Source organism: Pseudorca crassidens, chromosome 2 (assembly GCF_039906515.1).
Source record: "Pseudorca crassidens isolate mPseCra1 chromosome 2, mPseCra1.hap1, whole genome shotgun sequence".
NCBI lineage: Eukaryota > Metazoa > Chordata > Mammalia > Artiodactyla > Delphinidae > Pseudorca > Pseudorca crassidens.
In genome coordinates, this window is record NC_090297.1 from 28831264 (window position 1) to 28856043 (window position 24780).

General features: G+C 56.0%; 1 protein-coding gene across 7 annotated transcripts; it reads left to right on the plus strand.

Moving 5' to 3' along the window:
* The first annotated feature begins 2499 nt into the window (after window positions 1–2499).
* On the plus strand, window positions 2500–24496 carry MAP7D1 (MAP7 domain containing 1). Of its 7 annotated transcripts, none has more exons than XM_067725494.1 (18): window positions 2503–2947; window positions 15180–15530; window positions 15712–15780; window positions 16377–16540; window positions 17170–17284; window positions 18733–18843; window positions 20036–20158; window positions 20255–20409; window positions 20504–20646; window positions 21407–21759; window positions 22022–22199; window positions 22286–22424; window positions 22532–22636; window positions 22932–22985; window positions 23181–23226; window positions 23312–23408; window positions 23526–23719; window positions 23906–24496. In XM_067725494.1, exons 1-18 carry the CDS (start codon window positions 2902–2904, stop codon window positions 23914–23916), a joined length of 2454 nt encoding a protein of 817 aa, XP_067581595.1. In that variant the 5' UTR covers window positions 2503–2901; the 3' UTR covers window positions 23917–24496. The 7 variants fall into 7 exon arrangements, with proteins under 7 accessions (XP_067581599.1, XP_067581595.1, XP_067581593.1 ...); XM_067725495.1 differs by having other exon boundaries at window positions 2511–2947; window positions 21407–21732; XM_067725496.1 differs by having other exon boundaries at window positions 2518–2947; window positions 21407–21732; window positions 23184–23226.
* Window positions 24497–24780: the final 284 nt, after the last annotated feature.

Genomic DNA, 24780 nt, shown 5'->3' on the forward strand with positions numbered 1-24780 from the left:
CCATATGTTGTCTCTTTGCAGGGGGCTCCTCAAAGTCAATCCTAGATCATTAGACATGATGGAGGATTTCCAGTTCTAAAGCACTGCTCACTCTTCTCCTTCTGAAGAACCTTCAACAGCTCCCTAATATCTATATAGTGTAGATCATGATGCCAACTGGCATTCAAATCCTCCTACATAGGCCATCCCTGGCCTATCTCTTCATCTTCAGCTCCCACTTCCCCCTCTACTATTTTTTTTTCTATTTATTTATTTAGTGAGTTAGTTAGTTTTGGCTGTGTTGGGTCTTTGTTGCTGTGCGTGGGCTTTGTCTAGTTGTGGCGAGTGGGGGCTACTCTTCGTTGCAGTGCACGGGCTTCTCATTGCAGTGGCTTCTCTTGTGGAGCACAGGCTCTAGGCACGTGGGCTTCAGTAGTTGTGGCACGCAGGCTCAGTAGTTGTAGCTCATGGGCTTAGTTGCTCCGTGGCATGTTCCCCCTCTACTATTCTTGAGCTCTAGCTATAGAGGGTATCTCACTATTCCCACCAATATATGTCTTTGTCCCTACTGTATCCTCAAGATTGTGCATGGGGGTGGGGAAGAACCATCCCAGATGGCTCTCCCCTACTGGGTTCTGTTCATGAATTCTGAGTCTAGTCACTACCTGGCTCAGTGTGGGCCTGGTCAGCTCTGGAAGATGCAGGACCTGAGGTCTCTGACCTCACAAAGGACAGTGCTGGACTCTACCATCCACATGGTCCCCTCACCCTGCAGATGGGATGGCTGACAACAAAGATGGGGGATCTGATCCTCATCCTAATCTGCTTTTACTTTTTTTGGGGGGGGGTAGGAGTTTATTAATTTATTTATTTTTGCTGTGTTGGGTCTTCGTTTCTGTGAGAGGGCTCTCTCTAGTTGTGGCAAGCGGGGGCCACTCTTCATCGTGGTGCGCGGGGCTCTCACTATCGCGGCCTTTCATTGCGGAGCACAGGCTCCAGACGCGCAGGCTCAGTAGTTGTGGCTCACGGGCCTAGTTGCTCCGCGGCACGCGGGATCCTCCCAGACCAGGGCTCGAACCCGTGTCCCCTGCATTAGCAGGCAGACTCTCAACCACTGCGCCACCAGGGAAGGTCCTGCGTTTACTTTTGAATGCCCATCATCATCATCATATTTGTTAAGCACTTCCTATATGCCAGGCTCTGTGCTAAGCACTTCATCTGTGTTGCCTTATTTAACCTTTACAGCGACCCCATGATACCTCATGGTATTATTATTTTCCTGATTTTATAGATGAGTTAACTGGGTTTCAGAAAAGTTAAGACAGTAGCTTAAGGTTACCAGCTCCAGTTGCAGACCTTCTAGCATCATCCTTTTCTAATGTTTTTGGACTGGGCAAGGTAGTATTCCGTCCCTGGCCCTCGAAGAGGGTTCAGTCCCCCATCTACTCACTCCTCCCAGGACAGTCTGCTCCCAGGTTGCCTGAGATCCAGAACCTTTTGTTCCCAACCCTCCCCCTTGAAATGACTGCTCTCTGGAGCTGCTCAAAGGAAGGAGATACTGGCAGGAAAGGGGGGCAGGAGGACAACATATCGCTGGGCCTAATCTCTGGGCGATGGAGAACTAGACAACTGACCTTCTGGAGGTCAGGACAAAGGGCAGGGATTGGGTGCGCAGGGCCCAGCTGCATCTGCTCCTTCCACCCCTCAGTCAGTCCCTGCAGCAAGCGCCGTCATCGATCCACCTTCCCAGCAAGCTTCCGCCTCTCTGCCCAGGCTGGGCCCGACTTGGCATGAGGCCCTACCTCAGCTGGCACTAAAAAGGGGATTCGGGGATCCACTCCCCCGTGCTGGGAAGCAGGACTTCTTGGGGAAGGGGAATCAGAAGGGACTCACTCACTCTTTCGACAGGACACAGGGGAGAAAATCCTTCCGGGGAGCTGGAAGGGGTCGTCTGAAGGGGCTGGGGAAGGTTCAGGGTCAGGACCACCCAGTTTGGAGCCGGGAGAGACCCAGCAGATTAGAGACTTGGGTAAAGCGGTGGTGCAGGCCTGTAATTACCCCAGAGGAGCAGGGAAGACACCAACCGTAGGATGATGGAGGAAGGGCGGCAGCAAGGCTCCCGGGCCGGGCCTCTCGCCACCCCAAACATCACCAGGGGAGAGAAAGCATAGCCCTTTTAGGGGTCTCCTTGCGACCCTCCTTCAGGTCTCCCGACGTCCCCCGGGAGGATTTTGTTTGAGGTGGGTTTGGGAGAGAATGAGGACTTGAAGCTGCCGCCAAGGCCCCAGAGCCGGAGCTTCCAGGCTCCAGGGTGGGATTGGGGGCTTCCAACCCGGCTCCCCCCTGCTCCCCCCAGTCCTAGCGGCGGGTGAGTCACCAGAGCGCTCCCTACATAGTCGCCTCGCGCAGCGGCACGTACCAACGCGCCGCCGCAGGGGGAGACAGCTCGACGGGCGTCCTCCGGGAGCCGTGACGTCCTCTCCGTGGCGGCCGCGTCCCCAGGCTCGAGGCCCCGCGCCCCCAGGGCGGGGGCGGGGCGGGTGGGGCGGGCTCACGGCCGCTAGGTCCCGGGCACTGCGGGGGTGGCCCTCCCTGCGTCCAACTTGGTACGCGCCAGCGGCGAGGCCAGGCCCAGCCCGGGCGGTACAATAGGGTTGGGCCGCGGCGGGGACTGGGCCGGCGCTGGGCGAGGAGCAGGATCGCGGCCGGAGCCGACAGACACTGGGCGGCCGGCGACTCCGAACCCGCAGGCCACCAGCCGAGCCAGCCTCGACCTACCCCGGAGCTCCCCCCCGCCCTTCGAATCGTTGCCCGCCGGGCCGGGCCGGGCGTGATGCACCGCGGGACCCCTATCCTGGCCGCTGGCCGCCGCCGCCGTCGCCGCTGCTGAAATCCCGAAGACTCCCCAGTGACGCCGCAGCCATGGAGAGCGGCTCACGTTCGGAGCCCGGTGCCGGCGCAGCCCCAGGTATGCCAGAGGCGAGATGAGAGAAGGGGATCGTGGGGCCTCGGACAGGCCGAGGATGAGGCCGGCCCGGTCGGCGGGGACCCCTCTCCTGCCGAGCCCTCTGACCACTTGGAAGTTCAAAAATAAAGGTTGCAGCGGCGTCGGCGGCTCTGGGCCACCGACGCATCTTCTGACAGCTGCCCCCTCCCCCATCCCGGGCGCTGGGACGTCCTGGGCGCCAGGATCCGCGAGGAACCCAATGTGGAGTTGTTGGTGACCCTTCCGCCCCAGCCCAGTGCCACCTCGGCTTCCCTGCCCTTACCCTTCTTCCCGCTCCACCCCAGGCCCTGAAGATCCTCTTCTCCTGAGCTGGGGCGTCTGTCCCCTCCCCATCCCCGGTGGGCACGTGTGACCCCAACCTGAACGTGTGTGTCGGGGGTCCACATTCTCAGGCCTGAAGCCTTGCATACCGAAGCCTAGGCCCTGGCGCCCCCCCCACTCCCAGGCCCTGGCCCAGACCTCGCCCCCACCCCATCCCTCCAGCTGCCGCGCAAAGGGCCTGTTGCTGCTGCGGGCTGGCCGGGAGGGGAGTAGAGGGGAGGGGAGGTCTCTAGCGGCGGCTGCCAAGTAACCCGCCGGATAAAGGCGAGGGGGAGGGGGAGGCGGCATTGTTTGGGGCGAGGGCGGGAGCTGGGGAGTGGGCCGATTCCCCTGCAGCCTGGCCTACTCTGGAGCCCACCCAGGCCGATTTGGGGAGGAAGGGGATAGAAGTAAATCTGTCTACCCTGGTGCCCTCCTTCCCAGCCTCTCCCGTCCTGAGTCTTTCCCTGGAGAATGAGGTGAAGGCTTGAGGCCGGCACTCCAGGGACCTGCCACATCATTCCTCAGGCTGAGGCTTCTGATACCTACCCCCCCTTACACACACACACACACACACACACACACACACACACACACACTCTCTCTCTCTCTCTCTCTCTCTCTCTCTCTCTCTCTCTCTGCCCCTCCCTCCCTCTCTCTCTCTCTCTCTCTCCCTCCCTCTTTCTCTTTCTCTTTCTCTCCAGGCCCCAGACCATCAAAGCTCTCTCCCCTCCCCTCACCCCACCAACCACCAGTGCCCAAGACTTCTGCAAATCCCTTTCGGATCTGGGAGCAGCTGATGAGGGGGTGGGGACAGGTTTCTGGTTGGGCCTGGGGTTGGAGGGAGGGATTTCTCCTTCTCTTTCTTCCTGGAAAGGGAGGGAAGAGCTTGATTTCTGAGGACCTAAGTCCTGTTCCCACTGACTCAGGGGGGAGGTGGCCCCAACCCCACACCTCCATAGAGTCCTAGAGCCTAATCCCTGTCACCTCCCTGCCCCCTGGGGCATGGGCCCAGGATGAAACAGTGTCTGTGGGTGCGGAGAGCGCAGGACAAGGTGGAGCCGCTTGGCTGTGGGTGGGATCCTCCCCCAGTATGGGTGCTCGGAGGGGATCCTGTGGGTGTGGGAGCTGGAGGACGCAAAGGGGAGGCTGTCAGACTGGTGTGGTTCGGGAGGTTTGTAGGCTGTGCTGGAACAATGGCACTTTGGTCTGTCTTGGCTCTGCTGAGCTTGAGAGGGGACCCAGGGAGGCCTAGGCTGGGTCACTTCCATCTGCTTACTGGCCCTCTGCAGCTGAGGGTCTCTGGCACTGGTGTGTACATCGGGGCCTGAATGGCGGTGATTACTGGGCCAGAGATGAGGGCTGGAGTGAGTAGCTGGTTTATAAGCAGGGCACTGGAGTGGGATGTCTGGACTGAACGTGAGGGCATGGGCGGGATGCTTGGCTGTATTGGGGGGCGCCTGAATGGGTCCTGCATACAGGGTCCTGGATTGGGAAGACTTCTACACATAGGGACCTAGATGGAGTTACATGAGAACCTGGGTCAGGATGGTGGCTGGTCCCTACACAGAGAAGCTGAAGGTGACAAGGGCCCTTGTGAGTCAAGAGCTTCCAGGGAGTAAAGGAATTGTCCACTACACGTGCCCTTGTGAGAGTTTGAGGCATGGGTCTGAGACACCGAGTGCGTATGACGTGATTCCTGCCCTCTTTGAGTTCCCTTTGCACACTGAGCATTAACAGGAGGCAGCGTGCAGCAGGGGTCACGTTTGGACTGGAGCAAGTGACTTAACCTCCTCTGGCCAGTTTATGCCCCTGGAAAATGGAGGTAGTATTATCAGCCTTGTGGGGTTAATGTGAGGGTCAGAAGTGATGTACCTAAAGGAACCTGGCACACAGACACCTGCAATACAGTGTTATTGCCATTGCTGTCGTTATGCTTATCGGAACTGGTGCCAGCAGGGAGGCACGAAATATGGAGGAAGTGAGGGCAGGAATTGGGAGTCAGTTTGCTTAAGAGTGTAGACTCTGGAATCAAACAGTTTAAGTCTCCCCTTCGTAACTTACTACTGTGTGACCTTAGGTAATTTGCTTAAGTCTTAAATTTTCCCATTGATAAAGTGACAATAATGCTGGACATTATCTCATAGAAACATTGGGATCATTAAGTTAGAGAAACGCGTAAAACACTTAGGAGAGGCCCTGATACGTAGTCAATGCTCAATAAACGCTATTTATTTTTGTTGTTATTATTTTTAATTCCTTCAGAGGCCTGAGGTGGAGGTGTCATTAATTAGAACTTCAGGAGGTAAATGTAGGCCAGAGAGCAAGGGGGAGGTGCGTTCTAGACAGACATGAGCCAGGCTGTATCTGGGGAACAGAGGGCCCCGTACTTGAAGTGGGGCAGTTGGGAGTAGGAGAGAGACCCAGGGGATGGGTACAGCCATCCAGCACAGCCATACTGTTGCCCGCCATGTGCCAGCTTGGTGCTGGCTGTACAGATGGCAGAGAAGTGAATCAGAGTCACTACCCTCAGGGAGCTCCTGGCCCAGTGGGGGAAACCGATGTGTTCACTGCTGGGAAGTCCAGGTGTAACAGTGATACAGTGGTTGGTGGAATCTGTTTGTGGAAGACTTCACAGAGGAGGCATTTGAGGTGGACCTGAATGGATGAGAAGATGGACTGCCTCTCTACATACAGCAGCCAGCCCGGCTGGCAGCTCCCACTGACAGTTTCTGTCCCTCCCTGGGTTGGTGGGCCCAATAATGAGGCCTCTAATGAGCCCCTAATGTGCAGTCATGCATATGCAAATAAGGAGGAAGGGGCACCAGGCCAGTTCACTCCCCAGCTCCTCCTCCTCAGGGATGGGCATCAGCTGGTGGTGGGGAAGGGCTGAGGGAGCAGGGAAGGAGCTGAAAGCAGGGCCCAGGCTGGGGTGGTGGCACTTGAGGGTGGTCAGGGCAGGTCTCAGGTCTGATCAATGTTGGGATTTTGGCCTCAAGCAGCTGGGGACCATGTCCTTGGGTCCCCACTGGGCCTTGGGGCCGGTAAGGCAGCCAACGAGCCAGCCCAGATAATGCAGCTTTGTTGGAGGTGGCAGCTCTGCCTGGCACCCCAGGGCACAGCCTTCAGCATCTCCATCATCACCTCTCAGCTGCAGCTCTGCCCCGAGGGGAGCAGAGAGCATGGTAGGGGGTAGACAACCTGGTATCTAGTGCTCCTCCCCAGTTATACGAGGAGATATGGGCCAAGAATAGACCCTCCTGGTGATCCTACTTATCTCCCACAGGTCTTTATTAAGGACCTTCTCTGTGCCACACATAGCACTTAGTACGTCCCGTGCATTGTCTCATTTGATTCTCAGAACTATCCTGGTAGGGACTAGTATTAGCCTCATTTTATTATTTATTTATTTATTCAAATTTTCTTTTTCGTTTTTGGCTGTGCCACGCAGCATGTGGGATCTTAGTTCCCTGACCGGGAATCGAACCCGCACCCCCTGCAGCGAAAGCACGGATTCTTACCCACTGGACCACCAGGGAAGTCCCATATCCTCATTTTATAGATGAGGCTCAGAGAGGGAAGTAATTTGCTTAAAGTCACACAGCTAGCTACTGGCAGAAGCAAGGTTTGAACCCAGGTCCATCCGACTCTAAAGCCTGTGCACCAAACCTCTATGCTGAATTAGCATGGCCAAGCCAGCTGGTGATAGAGTCTGGCCTGTCCTTGCATGACTGGTCTTCTATGGGCATCTTGGTTTTAGGGACCCTGTGAGCTTTTCTCTGGCAAGCAGAGGTAGAATCAGCAGAGCCCTGGGTCCTCTGTGCCTCCTGCTGGGTTGGAATCTGAGCAAGTGGGACCAGAAGGAGGCCCTGGACTCAGGCAGTGGTGACAGTTCAGCCAGTAGGCCATCCTCAGGCCTTGGCCTGAGTCTGGGCTTCTGTCCTCAGCTTCTAGGCCCCAGCGTGGGCAGCCCTGCTGGGGCTGAGGGAGGGCCCAAGCTGTGGGATGGGGTCATTTCCTGCCGCCTAAAATAACAGGAAGTGGGTGCTCCTGATTGGAGGCCGGGAACAATGGCTGCCACCCCGGCCAGAGAGCTCTTCAGATCTGCAGTCTCAGGTGGGATCCCGGCTCTATCACCCACAGAGGCCCACGGCTTGGCCCCAGTGCCCTGCTGCGAAGGGCCTGTGGCCCAGGTTCGGAGGACCACTGGAGCAGGCTGTCCCTCTCCTAGTTCACTCCCTTTCAGAGCTGGCTCAGCTCTGTCCCGGCTGGGAGTAATGCTGCCCCCTAAGGCTCCCCTCTGTCCCAGCCCCATGATCAGGCATCTCCCAGGGTTTGTCCTTCCTGCCCACCCCATCCTCCCAGCCCAGATCTCTCCAGGAGAGGAAACCCAGGAGGCTGCCCCCTTTGGGTAGCAGAGTGAAGGTACAGACTGTCACCCTGATTTGGGACCCAAACCCAGCTTTGCTACTCACCAGCAAGTCTCTTAATCTCTCTGAATCTATTTCATTTGTCAAATGGGGTAATAATGTCGACCTCATAGGATTGTGGTGAAGATGAAAAGGACTGAAGCTTTAAGGTGTCTAGCTGTGCCTGACACAGCATTAGCTGTTGCTGCAGTTACCTGGACTTTCCCTGGGCCCAGGTAAAGGAGTGCCCAGAGGGGCAGGGCCGAAGTGACCTGGATGAGGCTGTGTAAATATACTGGGACATCACGTCCCCGAGTGCTGTATGAATCTCTGAGGTTTCTGTCTATGCCTCGGAGGGGGTGCCTGACTGCGTGTGTGTGTGTGTGTGTGCGCGCGCTCAGATTTCTGAATCCCAGTAGGTCTGTTTTCTGTATGTAACAGGAGAGAGAAAAGAAACACGTCTTGTCTCTCGCCATTATGCAGACTCTGTCCACATTGTCTGGGTCTCTCTCTTTGCAGTGTGTACCCTCTGTCTGCGTGTGTGTCTTTGCCCCTCTGTCGGCCTCCCTGCCTTCGTGTGTCTGATGCAATGCTGCCGCCTAAGGAGCTGCTACGAGAGCCAGGAAGGCTCTGGATAGGGGTCAGCTAGATGCTGACCTCTGCTGTCTGTGCAGCCCCTCCCCTGGGCACTCCCTCGCTCAGCCTCCTGGAGGAGGGCCACTCGCCCTCATACCTGCTCAGGTGCCCCACTTCTTGGCTCCTGGTGGCCAGCCTGGGCAGGAGCCTGCCTTCCCTGCATTCCTGCCCTCTGAGCTCAGTGCCTGCCTGCCCCACCTGCACCCTTCATCTTCATGGGGGAAACCTCCCCAGGGGAACCACTGAATCACTTCCTTCTTCAGGGAACAGGCAGGAGCCTTAGGGAGGGGTGATGTGACACCCACCAGAAACAGTGTGACATAAGGGTTTTGTCATCAGACAGCCTTGGGCCCTGTCCTACCTCCGACACTGACGTGAGCAGTTCACTTAACCTGTCTAAGTGTTTGCACCTGGGGAACGGGGGCCCCTATAGCGCTTTCCCTTTGGGGCTGTAATAAGAACTAGATGAGATAAGGGAAGGTGCCTGGTGTACTGCAGGGCTTCAGCTGTGTTTCCCTTCCTGGGCTGAGGAGCTGGCAGGGCACATACAAGGCTCTGATATGGTGAAGACATTTAGGGTTAGAGAGGCTAGACTTCGGAGCAGCTTGGGGTTTTACTATGTTATCCACAGTGTATCCATCCATCCATCCGTTCATTAAACAGACACAGAATTCCTACTCTGTGCTGGGTAGGTCCTGTATAAAGCTCTGGGCTGCAAAAAGGGTTCTCGCCACCAACTCTCGCAGGGGCAGCAGGCAGACAAGAAGGGCAGACTGAGTTATCGGTATTGTGAGAGGAGTTTTGGCCCAGGAGCAGTTGTTGGGGAGGGATGAGAGGAAAGGCCTGCCAGCGCCCAGAGGGTGGAGATGGGAGTAAGCACCCTGAGACATGTGACAGGCCCTCCGAGAGACTCGGCCCTGATCTTTCTGCAGTCCTTCTTGGGTTTTCTGAGAAGACTAGACTTACTGACCCTGCAACCAGCTCCTGCACCTTTGCCCTGCTAATGCTCTTTGTGCCAAGAAATGAATACAAACTATCTGTCACTTATCCAGTTCTTAACAAATACTTCTGGTAGATATCAGCACAGCAAAATAAAACCTCACAATTCGACACACACAAAAATACAATAAAAGGAGGTGGCTGAAGGATCACATTTGATGATTGAAAATGGAAATAATCAGATATTGGTTTAACCACACCACACCATAGAGATAATTAACCAAGGAATTAATTTGGCTAACATAACTTGTTCCAAATAACACTGTCCCAATGATATTTCATCAGGGTTGGCATAATTCTGAGGAAAATATTTGGATTCGGGGTCAATAGTCCTCCAGGTCAGAAGAAGAATTCCAAACGTGCTATTTGCCTCTTGGGAAGTTTTTCCTGTTGAACTGCTGGAGTCAACACTCATTATTACTTTTATTAACTTCTCCCTGACTACCTTAGTCCAAGAAGCTGCCCAAACTCAACTGAGGGGGAGTTGTTTTGCTTCCCTTCAAGTGCTTATCCCTTTGCAAGAAATTGCAATATGGGTTTGCTCATTATTAGAGTAAAAATCTCCTTCTCTGTGCACCTGCTTTAGGCAAGGGTGGCTTCCTGGTACAGTGCTTTATTCTCACTCGGCAGCATTTCGTGACGGTCTCCACATACTGGGCACCACAGCAGCTGCTGTTGAAGCAGTGGCGAGCAGAGCAGATGCGGCCCAGCCCTTAGGGGGAGGCTGACAATAACAAAAGGACCAAACAAGGAAGTATAAAACCGTAACAGTCACAGTGCTCCAAACAAGAGGCACATGAAGCCATGACTATATATAATGAAGGAATTTACCCTGTTCGGAGAGGCCAGGGAAGGCTTCCCTGAGGAAATAATGCCTAAGCGAAGATCTGAAGGGTGAATGGGAGTTAAATAAGAAAAGACGGAGGGAAAAGAGCATGTGCAAAGGCCCCGTGGCAGAGGGAGTGTGCAAGGCTATCAGAATTAAAAGGTCAGTGTGGCTGGAGTGTAGAGAGCAAGTGGGGAACAGGGGAGCAGAGGTGGGGACTCAAGAGGTGTAGGGAGGGAGACAGGGGCTTCAGGCTGCCAGACTTGCAGCCTGGGTTCAAGAATTTTGTCTTTCTCTTCAGAACAAGAAGTCACTGTGAAGCTTCCAGTGGGGAAGAGTACCATGGCCAGATTTGCGTTTGGAAACAATTACTTTGGCTGCTCAGTGAAGAGCAGAGTGGGAAAGGGTGCAGGTAGGACAGTGGGGGGAATTTGCAGTCATCCAGGGAAGAGAGGTGCTGATGGTATCTGCCAGGGTGGAGTTCATTGATACATTCATTCAACAAATAGCTGTGGAGCACCTGTGTGCCAGGCTCTGTTGGCCTTAGAAATAGAAGAGCTAAACAAAGTAGACAAAAATGTGTGCCCTCGTGGAGATTACCTTCTGGGGGTGGGAGACTGTGTTAAAGTGCTACTGATGCTTACTGGGGAAAATAGAGTTGGAAGGAAAAAGAATACAGTTGGAAAGGGGAGGGAGACTTCAACTGCAGTTTGTAGTTTTAAGGAGGGGATCAGGGAAGGCTCGAATGAGAAGTCGCATACGGGTAAAGATCTGAAGGAGGTGAGGGAGTGAGACATGCAGGATCTGGGGGCAGAGAATTGTGGTAGAGGGAACAGCGAGGGCAAAGCCCCGAGGCAGAAGCATGCCTGTCACAAATAAGGAACAGTGGCCAGAAGAGACGGAGCAGGGGGAGAAGGGGAGGAGGAGAGGAGGCCAAGAGGTAATGGGCTGGAGGGTGAGGATCCCCAAGGGCCCTGGAGGCCATTGTGATGCCTTTGTTTTTTCCTCCCTTGAGGTGGGGCGTCTTTGGAGGATTGTGTCAGTTCCCCAAGCAGGGATTGAACGTGGGCCACGGTAGTGAAAGCCCACAGTCCTAACCACTAGGCCACCAGGGAACTCCTGATCTGACTTATACTTGAAAAGAATCATTCTGCTGCCATGGTGAGAGAAGACCAAAGGGGAACAAAGAATGGCAGCAGGGAGGCTTTTATGAGAGATGACAGTGGCTGGACCACGATGATAGAAGTGGAGATAGAAGTGACTGGATTCAGAGTATACTTGGCATGTGGAGCCAAAAGGATTTACTGAGACATTAGATGTGAGTTGTGAGACAAGAAAAGATTCTAAAATGACTCCAAGATTTTTGGCCTGAGAAACTGGAAGGACTGGGTTGCCATTGACCGAGATGGGGAAAACTGGAGGAGGAGCAGGGTTTGGGGGAGAAAGATTGGGAGCTCAGTTTTGGATGTTAAATTTGGGGCGTCACAGACATAGAGAATGGACTTGAGGACACGGGGAGGGGGAAGGGTAAGCTGGGATGAAGTAAGAGAGTGGCATGGACATATATACGCTACCAAATGTAAAACAGATAGCTAGTGGGAAGCAGCTGCGTAGCACAGGGAGATCAGCTCGGTGCTTTGTGTCCCCCTAGAGGGGTGGGATTCGGAGGGTGGGAGGGAGATGCAAGAGGGAGGAGACATGGGGATATACGTATATGTATAGCTGATTTACTTTGTTATACAGCAGAAACTAACACACCATTGTAAAAAAATTACACTCCAATAAAGATGTTAAAAAAAAAATTGTCAGTAAGACATCCAGGGGTGTCAAGTAGGGAGTTGCATGAGCTAAACTGGCACTCAAGGGAGACGTCTGGGCTGGAAGTAAAAATTTGGTTGTCATCAGCAGAGCAATGGTATTTAAAGCCGTGAGTCTGGATGAGATCACCAAGAGAGTACGTGTAGACCAAAAAGAGATGAGGTCTTCACCGGAGCCCTGGGGCACTCCGGTACTAAGAGGTTAGGAAGTTAAGGAGGGACCAGCAAAGAAGCCTGAGAACTCACAGCCAGCAAGTTGAAGGAAATCGGGAGAGCTTGTCGTCTTCAGAGCCAGTTGAAGAAAAGTGTTCAAAAAGCACCAAGGGATCAACTGTGTCAAATGCGGCTGATAGGTCAGCAGGACGAGGGCCAGGAAGTGGCTGCTGACTTAGCAATGCGGAGGTCACTGGTGACCTTGAGAAGAGCAGTGTCATGGAGCAGTGGGCGTGAAGGCCTGACCCACGTGGGCGCTTGTGGCAGAGATGGGAAGAAGCAGACCAATTCTTCCAGCAAGGCTGCTTACTGAGCCCCTGTCAGGTGCCAGAGGTGGTGTACCTACTCACCATAGGTCCCAACACCATAGGCCCCAGCCTGAGGAAACTGGGGCTCAGACAGGTTCAGGGCCTGTCCAAGGTCCCACAGCAGAGCTGGAATTCCCTACTCAGGCCTGTCTGACTCCGAAGCCTAAGACCTTTCCACCTCGCTGCATCTGATGCCCAGGTGCAGGCCCTTCCAGGCCTCATCCCTCTACTTCTTCCGAGACTCCCTTCACAGGGCTAGTCAGAAGCTAGTTGGAAATTCACTGTCTTGCTTGGTGGGTGTGATTTGCCTAAGTGCAGACAAGCAGCCGCCTACCAGTTTTCATTGCAACACAGGTAGCAGGCACAGGTGCTGGGAGGATGGCAATAAGCAGGCCTCAACCTCAGCCTTCAAGCTTTGTACTGATACTTACATACCTAGGCCCTCTGGCCCCAGACAGTCCTGGGTTCAGTCCTGCCCCTGCCATATACTAGTTCTATGACCCTGGACAAATCACTTAGTGGGGTAAGTTTTGATCGTCTCATCTGTCAAATGGGGATAAGATTCTCAGAGCTCATATGAAGATGCAGGATGGGGATACAAAGGGCCCAGCTCAGCTCTCGGTATGTAGTAAGCACTCACTAAATGGTTGCCACTAGTTTTTTTGCCCACTGGAATTGGAAAGGAGTTTGCGGGTGGCTGGGAAGTCGACTAGCAGTGACCAGGCAGCCTTTTGGAGCTGGTCTGGTGAGAGCTGTCATGAGCCTAGGGGCTGGCAGAGTTGGAGGGACCGTTGGGGGAAAAGGGCCTTAGCTGGGGCTCTTGCCTGGAGACCAGGAAGCTGGAAGGGAAGGAATGAGGGGCAAATAGTGTGAGCCTCAGATAATTTCATTGTGTAACATGTGTTACCCCATACTGCCTGACACAGGCAGGAGGGTGTGGGGCTAAGAGCGTGGGCTGTGGTGACAAACACTGGGTTCAAGTCCAGGCTCCTTCACTTCCCAGCTGAGCGACCTCAAACTACTTTACTTAACCTCTTTTTGCTTTACTTTCCTCCTCTGTGTGAAAGAGATATTTATAGTGCCTTCCTCAGAAGTATTGTCATAAGGATTAAAACTAATACGTGTAAAACGCTCTCAACATAGGAAGCCTTCGAGAAATATACACACGTTAGTGGTCATTGTTGTCACTAACACTCATCACAGTCCTACTGTCTGCATTTTACAGAGGAGGAGCTGTGGCACAGAGAGGGTCTGTAACTAGCCCAAGGTCACACAGTTAGCGGGGAGGCCACATATTCAAACAGCCTGTCTTCCTCAGAGCCCACTGGACACCCGTCTCCCTGAAAAGGGTCCCCAGAGTTCCAAAGCTGACTCCTGGGGAGTGTCCTCTCCCTGCATCCACATTGTCACCCACAGGGGTGGGGAGTTTGTCACCTCCTGAGAGGGCCACCGTCCCTAGAGCAGAGGACCCGGCATGGTGGAGGCACCTGGCGAGAGCGGAAAATGCTTCCTTAGATTGACCTTTCCATGGACCCTGGCCCTGATCCCTACGCCCAGGCAGTGGCTGTGTCCCCACCAATCCCCTCAGTGCCCAGAGGGCAGCAGTAGATGGTACCAGGGCTCAACACGCAGAGGCTTCCTTTGGCAGCTTCATGAGACCCACAGGAAAAGAGAGGGAAGTGTTGCTCGCTGGCACATGAACTGTTCCAGGCGCTTCACTGACACGCCTATCAGCTTGGGCTTACAGTCCCCATTTTACAGGTATGAAAACTGAGGCTTAGAGCGGTTGAGTGGCTTCCCCAAGGTTATCAGGCCCTCTCTTCCTGTCTTGGGGTGGTGAAGTCGGAATCAGGCCCTCATCAGGCTGACTCCCAAGCCAGTCCTTCTGTTGCGCTATAGTGTACTTGTGCTCACATGTTTGCATGAACACGTATACACCAAGTCATGTGTTTTCCTTACTTGGCACTTTGGTGTCTTTTACAGGGACCCTGAAATATCAGTGTCTTAAAAGAAGAAATCTGAGGGTGGTTGGGAAAGAAAAAAAGATGACAAAGGGGATGTCGCTGGCTGCCTACCCTTTTGGGGATTCCACACGGGCATCCCACTGTGCCCAGCACTGGCAGCCCCTGAGCACCAGGCCTTGGGATGGGCACTGTGACCCCAAGGTAAAGCAGAAAGGCGAGGGAGGCAGACATGGAAACCAATCATTACCATTTGGTGCACTAACAACTACTACAAACTTCTCAGCTTTTCCGATACACCCTGCTCCCTTCTGCCCCTTTGCAAATGCTCTTCTCTTAGCCAGAACCCTCTCTTCCTTGGTTTGCCAACTCCAGCTCATCCTGGACCTCAGCTTGGCTATAATTTCTGCAGGAAGCCCCTCCAATATAGGTTAACAACCATCTCTGCTTTGCTACCCCAGACATAGTACTTATTCTATACTGTAATCGCCTAGCTATCTATCTGTCTGCCCTGCTAGAGTGTGGGCTCCACAGAGGCAGGGACTGTGGCCATTTTCTCACCGTTATATCATTAGTATCTGAAGAGGGCCTGGCACATGGAAGGAACTCGATAAACATGTATGAATGAATGAATATCAGCTGGACAAGGGAGAGAGCTGCATGTTGAACTGATGGCACAGATGTTCTATCTGACTTTCTCTCCTCTCTTGTGTTGTTCTTCCAGATGTGGCAGCCAGGACCCCTCCAGAGCCAAGACCTTCTCCAGAAGGTGACCCCTCCCCGCCGCCGCCACCACCACCGATGTCAGCCCTGGTGCCCGACACTCCCCCGGACACCCCTCCCGCCATGAAGAACACCACTGGCCCTAAGCAGCTCCCACTGGAACCAGAAAGCCCCCCAGAGCTGGTAGGGCCTAGGCCAGCCCCGAAGCAAGAAGAGTCCCCTTTCTCAGAAGTGAAGATCAGGGGACCCACCCCACCAGCCACAGGCCCACGGGATGCCAGGCCTCCTCGAAGGAGCAGCCAGCCATCCCCAACAGCAGGGTCAGCTGCCGACAGCCCTCCTGCGAAGCAAGGTATGTGTGATGTCCCTAGTCCTGGGCCCAGTCCCAGCCCTGGATGATGCCAGCCAGAGGAGTCTCTACCTGGAGGAGATAAGAAAAGGCATGGGATGAGGCCTTCAGGGAGGGCCCTGAGGCTGACTGCCGTCTTGGGGGAGGCTCTTGACCTAAGCCTCTTCTTGTTCCCTCTATTAAGATGCAAAGAAGGCAGGAGAGAGACACAAGCTGGCGAAGGAGCGGCGGGAAGAGCGGGCCAAGTACCTGGGTAAGTGTGTGGGAAGCAGTGGCATCTTCTTCAGCGTCACCACCATCGACATCCTATTGGTAACACTAACACTTCTGGAGCATTTATTATGTGCACTGTGCTAAGAGCGGTACGCTTATCCCACTTAACCCTCTACCCATTCTGAGGATGGGGAAACAGAGGCTCAGAAAGATGAAATCCTTTGCCTGAGCCACACAGCTAGTGGCGTAGCTGAGATTCAGACCCAGAAGCCTCATCTCACCCCAAATCTCATGCTCCTAATCACAATACATGAGTATCGATACAGCAGACCCCAAAGTCAGACGGGGATCTGGCACGAAAGAGCTTGTTTCTCCCTCGGTGCCCAGAGACCATGAGGCCAATGGGGGAGAAACAGGCCTCCCGTTGGGGAAGCCCTCATTCTGAGGTCTCAACCCATCTTCAGGATGCCCTTCAATTTGAGGGGGGGAGTCTGAGAGCAGAGGCACCTCCCCACCAAGCAGGCAGGGGGAAGACCCCCCCAGGGTCAGAGGAACAGGCAAGGCCACTTGGAGGAGACACTTGCTGGGCCGGCGCTGCAGGACTGCTCACGCCCCCCGGGGCTCCTTTCTCCACAGCGGCCAAGAAGGCGGTGTGGCTGGAGAAGGAGGAGAAGGCCAAGGTGCTGCGGGAGAAGCAGCTCCAGGAGCGCCGGCGGCGGCTGGAGGAGCAGCGGCTCAAAGCCGAGCAGCGCCGAGCAGCCCTGGAGGAGCGGCAGCGGCAGAAACTGGAGAAGAACAAGGTGCGTTTATGCTGAATTCTGACCAGGTGTACGTGGATCTGTGTGCATGTGTGTGCGCACATCTGCACCCTGGCTTAGTGTGTATACACATCTGTGTTCATGTGTCTGCAGTTGTGTGCCGTGGGTACTACATCTGGGCATCTGTGCAGATGTGTTTGGTTCTGTACACGCCAGGGTGAGCACTTGTAACCCTGTGCTATCAGTACACGTATGTGTGTGTGTATAGGTGTGCAGAGATGTGTCTGTCTGAGTGCGCTGAGTGAGCTCCTAGTTAGGAGAACCCTGGCTTGAGCACCATGAAGATATGAAGAAAAAGGCAGCCTGGCCCTGCCCCGGGTCCTCAGGCTAAAAGCAAACACAGCTCCAGGGGTCAGGACCCCCGTGCCAGTGGCCCACCTGGGAGTCCCAGGCACGGAGAGTCCCGCTCCATCCTCAGAGAAACAGCTCATACACTCAGATAATGAGTCAAGAACAGTGAAAAGCTCCCCAAGAACAAGTTGAAAGGGATCTGTTGCAAACTGTCTTCAATCATAGGGGGAGGCATTGTCCCAGGAGAGAGATGGCCTTTCTCCCAGGTAGGAGGAATGATTCTGAGCCCAGACCCTTCCCCTCTGCCCCCTCCTCACCAGGAGCGATATGAAGCAGCCATCCAGCGGTCAGTGAAGAAGACGTGGGCTGAAATCCGGCAGCAGCGCTGGTCCTGGGCAGGGGCCCTGCACCACAGCTCCCCAGGACGGAAGCCCAGTGAGTGCGCAGGAGGGGCCGCAGGGTGGGCGGGGGAGGTTGGGGCCTGAGAGGTGGGGGAAGGGAGCAGCTTCAGTGCAAGGAGCTGGCAGCTCCCTGCAGCAGGTATGCCTTGTTTCGTGTGACTTGTGCCTTCTGGAATGATCTGTAAACCCAAGTCCTTTACAAGGACTTCCACTAGCAAGTCAGAGGTCGAGTCACTTCATTTGGTTCGCTCCTCAAACCTCTGTCATTTTAGATTAGCCTTCTTTGCTCCTGTCAATTGCTATTAGTTGCTGAAACATAGAAGAGCACTTTAATACCCTGCAGACACTGGATGTTTAAAGAAAACCGTCACCCCCTTATGTATCTGTCTTGGAAGGTAGATTTTTGTCTCTGAGTTTTCTTCACGTAGGGCCATCGCGGATTTTGGTCTTTTTGCTGGCATGTATGTACCGCTGTGTTTGGATGTCTTTATGTAATGGCAAGACTCAGTATTTCTCACTGTGCATCTTTTGGTGTATGTGCTCATGGATCTGTGCGTTGTGTGTCTTAATATGTGTTTGCCTTGGTGTGTTTGTGGCCTTGTGTACCTCAGTGTGGGTTCCCAAGTCAGATGGAATTGGGTCAGGATCCCAGCTCTGGCACGTGTGGTGTGACCTCTGACTTCTTGCCGTCTCACTTTCTTCATCTGTAAAATGGGGATAACAGTACTACTTGCCTCCGAGGTTGTAAGTAGATGTTGGGGAGGATCAAGTGTGGTAACATGTGTGTGGTGCCCAGCACAGTGCCTGGTACACGGTAAGCATCCAACAAATGCTAGCTGTTACAAATATGATTGAGTTGCTTCGATGTATCTGTGCCTGTGTGCATCTGGGTCTGACCCTCTTTCCGTTGGTGTTTTGTTTCTGTATCTGTGCATGTCTGCACACACGCATGCATGTGGAGGTACCTATCACTCTATATGCCCGGGCCTGCACGTCTTTGTCTTTGTGTGTCCCTATGACTATGTGGATTTGTGTGAGTGACTTTGACCGTGGGTTCTTCTGTTTAGGAACGTCTCTGCATTTGTCCCAGTACCGTGGGTGTTGTAGCCATAGAGCCTTGGCTGGGCAGTGCCAGCAAGTGCCGACGCTGGGTGGTTATGGGGGAGGGCTTGCAGCACCCAGCCGTAGGGAGTGACTTCCTGGCCAGGAAGGCTGTAGTTTCTCTAGTTTTACTCCATCTCCTTCCTCTGTTCCTTTTCCGTCGGCTCCCCCAATCCAGGCTGTCTCTGGTCACCTAACCACCCCCTCGCCCCCCCACCCCGCCCCATCCTCTCAGAGCCGAGTCTGCCTCCTCCTCCCCTTCCTAGCCTGCCCACTCCTCCCTGTCCCCTCCTGCCCGCGGAGCATCCTGCATGGAAGGCCTCAGTGCCCCCCCTGGCTCCCGTCCGGCCCGGCCCTAATGCCATGTGTTTTCCCCTCCAGGTGGGAGCAGGTGCTCCGTGTCGGCAGTAAACCTGCCCAAACACGTGGACTCTATAATCAACAAGCGGCTCTCAAAGTCCTCTGCCACGCTCTGGAACTCCCCCAGTAGAAGTAAGAGAAGGCCCAGCCCTCCTCCCTCCAGAGCTCCTGTAGTCCCCACCAAGCCTCCTCCAGAGCTCAGCAAGAACCCCAGGTCCCAGGAGCCCTCACATACCCCAGGTCTCCATCCCCGCTCGACCCCACTTGGGGCTCTGCACCCCTCGGGGGAGCCGGCATTTGGGTCTGGGCCCTGAGAACAGAGGTGTGCCCCACAGGGGAGAACAGAGACAAAGGGCAGTGACCCAGCAGGCAGAGAGCCTGGCTGGGGCCTCGAGAGCAGGTGGGTTGGGGGTGGGACTGGCGGTGGAGGGTGGGAATGGGCAGGCAGCCTCGTCTCCAACCACAGCCAGCTGGCCTAGGCCAGCCTTAGGCAGGTGGCCTTGCCCCCGAGTACCCGACGAGCCTGGGTGCCGTGTGTGGAGGAGCCCTCTTGTTCTGACTCCACCCTGGAGGGCCCATGCAACCCTGCCTTCTCTGCTTTCAGAGCCCCAGCCGTGGCCTTGGCTGGCTCCAGAGCCTTGGCCAAGGAGGGGAGCACAGCCCCTGTGTTCGCACCATGCCCTGGTGCTCACATGTGAAGGGGCCATGGTAGGAGTTATTTATAAGTTTCTCCAGCTTTTATTTTGTTGCTCTGTTGCCTAGCAACCAAATCAGCTGCTGTTACCAACCCCACCTGACTGAAGCTTAAAAATAACCCAGCAGCTGAGGGGACAGAGCAGGGTGGCCCAGGGCAGCCAGGCCCCTTAGCAGCCTCTCCCTGGCATGGGACGCACGAAAGCGGGGCCTCTCCTCAGTCAGAGGAGCACAAGGAACCCCACTGTCCCAGATCCATGGGGGCATGCCTCGCCAGGCCAGCCCTCTGAGAGCAGGAAGTGGGACATGGAAGTGGGCAGCTGGGTCCGCCACCAACCTTGGGTGGCTCCTCTCTATACTCACAGTGCGGAACCCTTTCACCTGGGGAGAGTGGTAGGAGGGGACCCTCTAGCCCTGCAGGACATTGCCATGGGAAGTGTCTTGTTGCTTGGGTCTGCAGTGGAGGTCAGACCCCAGGACGGACCTGTATAACCCCCCATGACGGGGGGGAGAGGCCTCCTGGGGGAGGAGACTCCTTGAGCTCGGCATGGGGGTGGTACCTGGCGGTCTCCGGATGCCTCTGCCTGCTCTGGCCCTGCGGTAACCCGCTTCTCCCGGCATCTCCCCCTAGATCGCAGCCTGCAGCTGAGCCCATGGGAGAGCAGCATTGTGGACCGTCTGATGACGCCCACCCTCTCCTTCCTGGCACGGAGTCGCAGTGCAGTCACCCTGCCCCGAAACGGCCGGGACCAGGGTAGGGGCCACGGTCCTGGGAGAGCCCCCTCGAGAGGCGGGACAGGGGCCAGCCTCGTGAGTAGGCCACGCCCCGACCGCACTCATCCCTCCGCAGCCGTGCCCGTGTGCCCTCGCTCGGCCTCCGCCAGCCCCCTGACGCCGTGCAGCGCCCCCCGAAGCGGGCACCGCTGCGCCCCCGCCGGGGAGCGCCGCAAGGCCAGCGCCGGGGGCAGCCCTGCCCCGGCACGCCTCCGGCCCGAGGCTTCGCTGGTGAGTGGCGGGGACAGGGATCCCATCCAGGGCAGCGCGGGCGCCTCTGATCTCTGCTCCCCCTCTCTACGCTCTCCTTAACCCTCGTCCCCAGGTGCAGAAAAAGGAGAAGAAGGACAAGGAGCGGGAAAACGAGAAGGAGAAGAGTGCCCTGGCCCGGGAGCGCAGCCTCAAGAAGCGCCAGTCGCTGCCGGCCTCTCCGCGCGCGCGCCTCTCCACTGGCAACGCGGAGTTCAGGTGGGCCGGGCAGTGGGGCGCACCGCCTGCCTATGCCAGCCAGCCAGGCAGCCATTCGTTCGTAAATATGTGTTAGGCACCCACCTCTGGAAGGAAAGCTCCTTGAGGGAGGATTTTTTTGGGGGGTGGGGGGAGTGTTTTGATCACCGAAGTACCCTAGCACCTAGAACAGTGCCTGGCGTCTGGTAAGCACTCAACAAATACCTGCTGGATGCATGAATGGTCCTTGCCAGGTACTGTTCTGGGTGCTGAGGGCGTTTCCGTGACCCAAACCAGACCTAGTTCTTTTTTTTTTTAATGTTTATTTATATGGTTGCCCTGGGTCTTAGTTGCAGCACGTGGGCTTCTTAGTTGCAGCGGGCAGGCTCCTTAGTTGCGAAAGGTGAACTCTTAGTTGCGGCATGCATGTGGGACCTAGTTCCCTGATCAGGGATTGAACCCAGGCCCCCTGCAATGGGAGCGCAGAGTCTTAACCACTGCGCCACGAGGGAAGTCGCTAGGCTTAGTTCTTGCTCTTATTAGTCTTACTGGCTATTGGGGAAACAGACAATAATCAAAGAATCACAAATGAATATGTAATTACAAACGGGGATGTATGCTCTAAAAGGAAATTTTATGTTTCTGTGAGAGCACATAAGGTGGGGTGCTGACCCAAGCCTGGGGTGGACACTTCCCTGAGGAAGTGACATGCTGAAAGTGTGTACATGTGTGCGTGGACACTCTGTGCCCTCAAGGTCTAACTCTTCTTTTTTTCTCCCAGTCCCAAATCCAAGGCCCGGCCATCCTCTCCCTCCACATCCTGGCACAGGCCTGCCTCTCCCTGCCTCAGCCCAGGGCCAGGTCATGCTCTGCCCCCAAAACCACCGTCCCCCCGAGGTACCACTGCATCACCCAAGGGGCGGGTTCGGAGGAAGGATGAGGCAAAGGAGACCCTCAGTGTGGCGGGGCCTGAGGACAAGAACCAGAGCAAGGGCAAGGCCCTTGACGAGAAGGAGCCTGCAGCCCCAGCCTCATCCGCACCCTCGCCTGTGCCCTCACCCACCCCAGCCCAGCCCCAGGAGGAGCAGCCCACAGAGATCCCTGCAGGTGGGCAAGGAGAGAAGAGGCCAAAAGGTGGGCAGGGCAGAGAAGCCAGCTTTGCCTGTGAGGGGCAGGCGGTCAGAGGTGTGGGCTGCCAGAGATGCCTGGGGACTGGGTATTGGCGAAAGGAGGCTCCTGCCAGAGAGGAGGACCTCACTGTTCTGAGTTGGTGGCAGGAGTTGGGCGGGTGGGCCGCCGGGATCGCCCTGAGGTCCAGGAGGCACTGGGGCATGCAGGGGTGATGGAGGTGCCTGTGCTGGTGTGTGCTGATTCCTGGTCCTGGATCCCGCTCCAGATACAGCAGTCTTGACCTCACCCCCAGCCCCTGCTCCCCTGGTGACCCCTGGCAAACCGATGGCTGGCACGACGGACCGAGAAGAGGCCACTAGGCTCCTGGCTGAGAAGCGGCGCCAGGCCCGGGAGCAGCGGGAGCGCGAGGAACAGGAGCGGAGGCTGCAGGCAGAAAGGGACAAGTGAGCACGCCCTCGGGGACTGAGGAGGCCTTTACAGGGGCTGGGGAAGAAGCTGGGGATAAGCCTGCGTCTCCTCTGTCCCCCAGGCGAATGCGAGAGGAGCAGCTGGCTCGGGAGGCCGAGGCCCGGGCAGAGCGGGAGGCGGAGGCCAGGAGGCGGGAGGAGCAGGAGGCCCGGGAGAAGGCTCAGGCGGAGCAGGAGGAACTGGAGCGGCTGCAGAAGCAGGTGCCCCCGCGGGGCGGGGCGCGGGCGCCTCCTCGTGGCGGGCCTGGGGCCGACCGGGAGGGACAGCTGGAGGCCGGCTGCCTAAAGCTCACGGGGTTCTCTGGCAGAAAGAGGAGGCCGAAGCTCGATCCCGAGAAGAAGCGGAGCGGCAGCGTCTGGAGCGGGAAAAGCACTTCCAGCGCGAAGAGCAGGAGCGGCAGGAGCGCAAAAAGGTGTACAGAGCGGCGGGCCGGGAGTTCTGTGGGCGGGATTTGGTCCCAGTGGGCGGGGCCAGCTCCTGGGCTCAGTCCCCACTCCGTTGGAGGGGCTGGTGGGGCTGGGAAGTGGGCCCTGCCTTGGACTTGTAGAGGGTAGGACAAGAAGGAGTTGGGGTGAGGTCGGCTTTCTGGCCTGGAAAGAATTGATACGAGCTGGAAGGGCCTTGAAACTCCAGGACCAGGACTAGCTGGTGGGAGATTGAGGGTTAGGGCGGGTCTTGGGCCTAACTGGTGTGGGGCTTCCCAACAGCGCCTGGAGGAAATCATGAAGAGGACTCGGAAGTCAGAAGCTGCTGAAACCAAGGTCAGGATGCCCCCAAGAGCGGTGTTGGGAGTGGAGGTCCAGTGAGGAAGGGAGGTTGGGGAAAGGCATCCAGGGTGGAGGAGGGAGGCCGTCTGGGAGGCTGCTCAGGGTCTGGGCTGGGGAGAGAAGAATTCAGCAGCTCAGTGGGATGGGGCCAGATATCACCTTGAGCCTGACTGCTCTTCCTCTTCAAAGCAGAAGCAGGACAGAAAGGAGGCAAAGGCCAACAATTCCAGCCCAGGTAAAGGCCTGTTCCCCTCGTTTCCATCCCGATCCTCAGACCTCATCCTTTCACCAGCCCCTAACTGGTGGCCATTCCTTCCCAGGGATAGACCCTGTGAAAGCCATGGAGGCTCGGTCTTCTGGGCTGCAGAAGGAGGCTGTGCAGAAAGAGGAGCTGGCCCCCCAGGAGCCTCAGTGGAGGTACCAGCTCCCAACCCCAGGGGCCGTGAGCAGGGAGGCAAGGTCAAGCTGGCGCTGTGGGGTACCTGGGCTGTCCTACGATGGGAGGTGCCTAAGCGTTGGCCTCTGCATCCACAGCCTGCCAAACAAGGAGTCGCCGGGGTCCCTGGTGAATGGCCTGCAGCCTCTCCCAGCGCACCAGGAGAATGGCTTCTCCCCTAAGGGATCCTCTGGGGACAAGAGTCTGGGCCGAACTCCAGAGGCACTCCTGCCCTTCGCAGAGGCAGAAGCCTTCCTCAAGAAAGCTGTGGTGCAGGCCCCGCAGGTCACAGGTAGGTTTCCCTGTCTCCTGGACCTATATCTATACCTCCCAGCAGCCTTCCCTGGCCTCCTCAGCCGTGCCCTCTCTTCTCCTAGCTCTGCCAGAGGCCCTCTCAAGCTCTGCCCTGAAGACCCCCAGCCATCTGAGCTTGGAGCCTGCTTTCCCCTGACTGTTTCCTTTCCTGCTTTTTTCCCAGAAGTCCTTTAAGGGGTTGCCTTGGATCCAGGCACAACTATGAGGGCTCCTTTGCGTCATCTACCAGGATGTCTGCAAGAGAAAGAGACAGAACAAAGCTGGAAGTGGCCTGGGCCCCTGAGGGTTGGGTCCTCTCTGTTATTTTTAACCTGCACCTTATAGACTGATGTCTCTTTGGCTGGAGCCCCTCAGTGCATTCGTGTGCTCACACGCGCGGACACCCCCCCCCACACACACACACACATACACTCACAGCCTCTCTGGCCTCCTCCCACGGGGAAGCGCTACCTGTAGTATTTGCCTTGGTTTGGTGGGGTACAGTGGATGTGAATACTGTAAATAGCTTGTGCTCAGACTCCTCTGCGTGGAGGGGTGGGTGCAAGAGGCAGACCCTCCCAAGACTCCCTGGGGAGATCTTCCTCCCTCTATTTAACTGTGACTGAGGGGGAACCCAGGTCTGGGGATGGGGGGCACCTTGGGCCACAGGATACTGGTTGCTTTAGGAGTACCCATGCCCCCTGCCCTCGCCTGGAATCAGTGTTATTGCATCTGATCAAATTTCTCCAGAAATAAAATGAGAATAATTCTGCCAGTGCTGTCTCTTCTTGGGGCTGGCAGTGGGGCTGGGAGCATGTGGCCTCCTGAGTTCTAAGAAGAACTTGAGGAGCCAGGGGCCTGCAGATATCCATCCCTACCTGGTATCAGTCCTAGACATCCTGCCTGTGGCCTTCCTTTTTGTCATTTATTCATTTAACACAAATGGTTACATCTACCCTGTACCAGGCAGTGGGCTTCTGTGCCAGGGATGCAGTAGTAGGAAAAGACGTGGCCTCTGCTCTCACGGAGTTGACAGTCCAGCAGGTGAGCGCCGGAGGC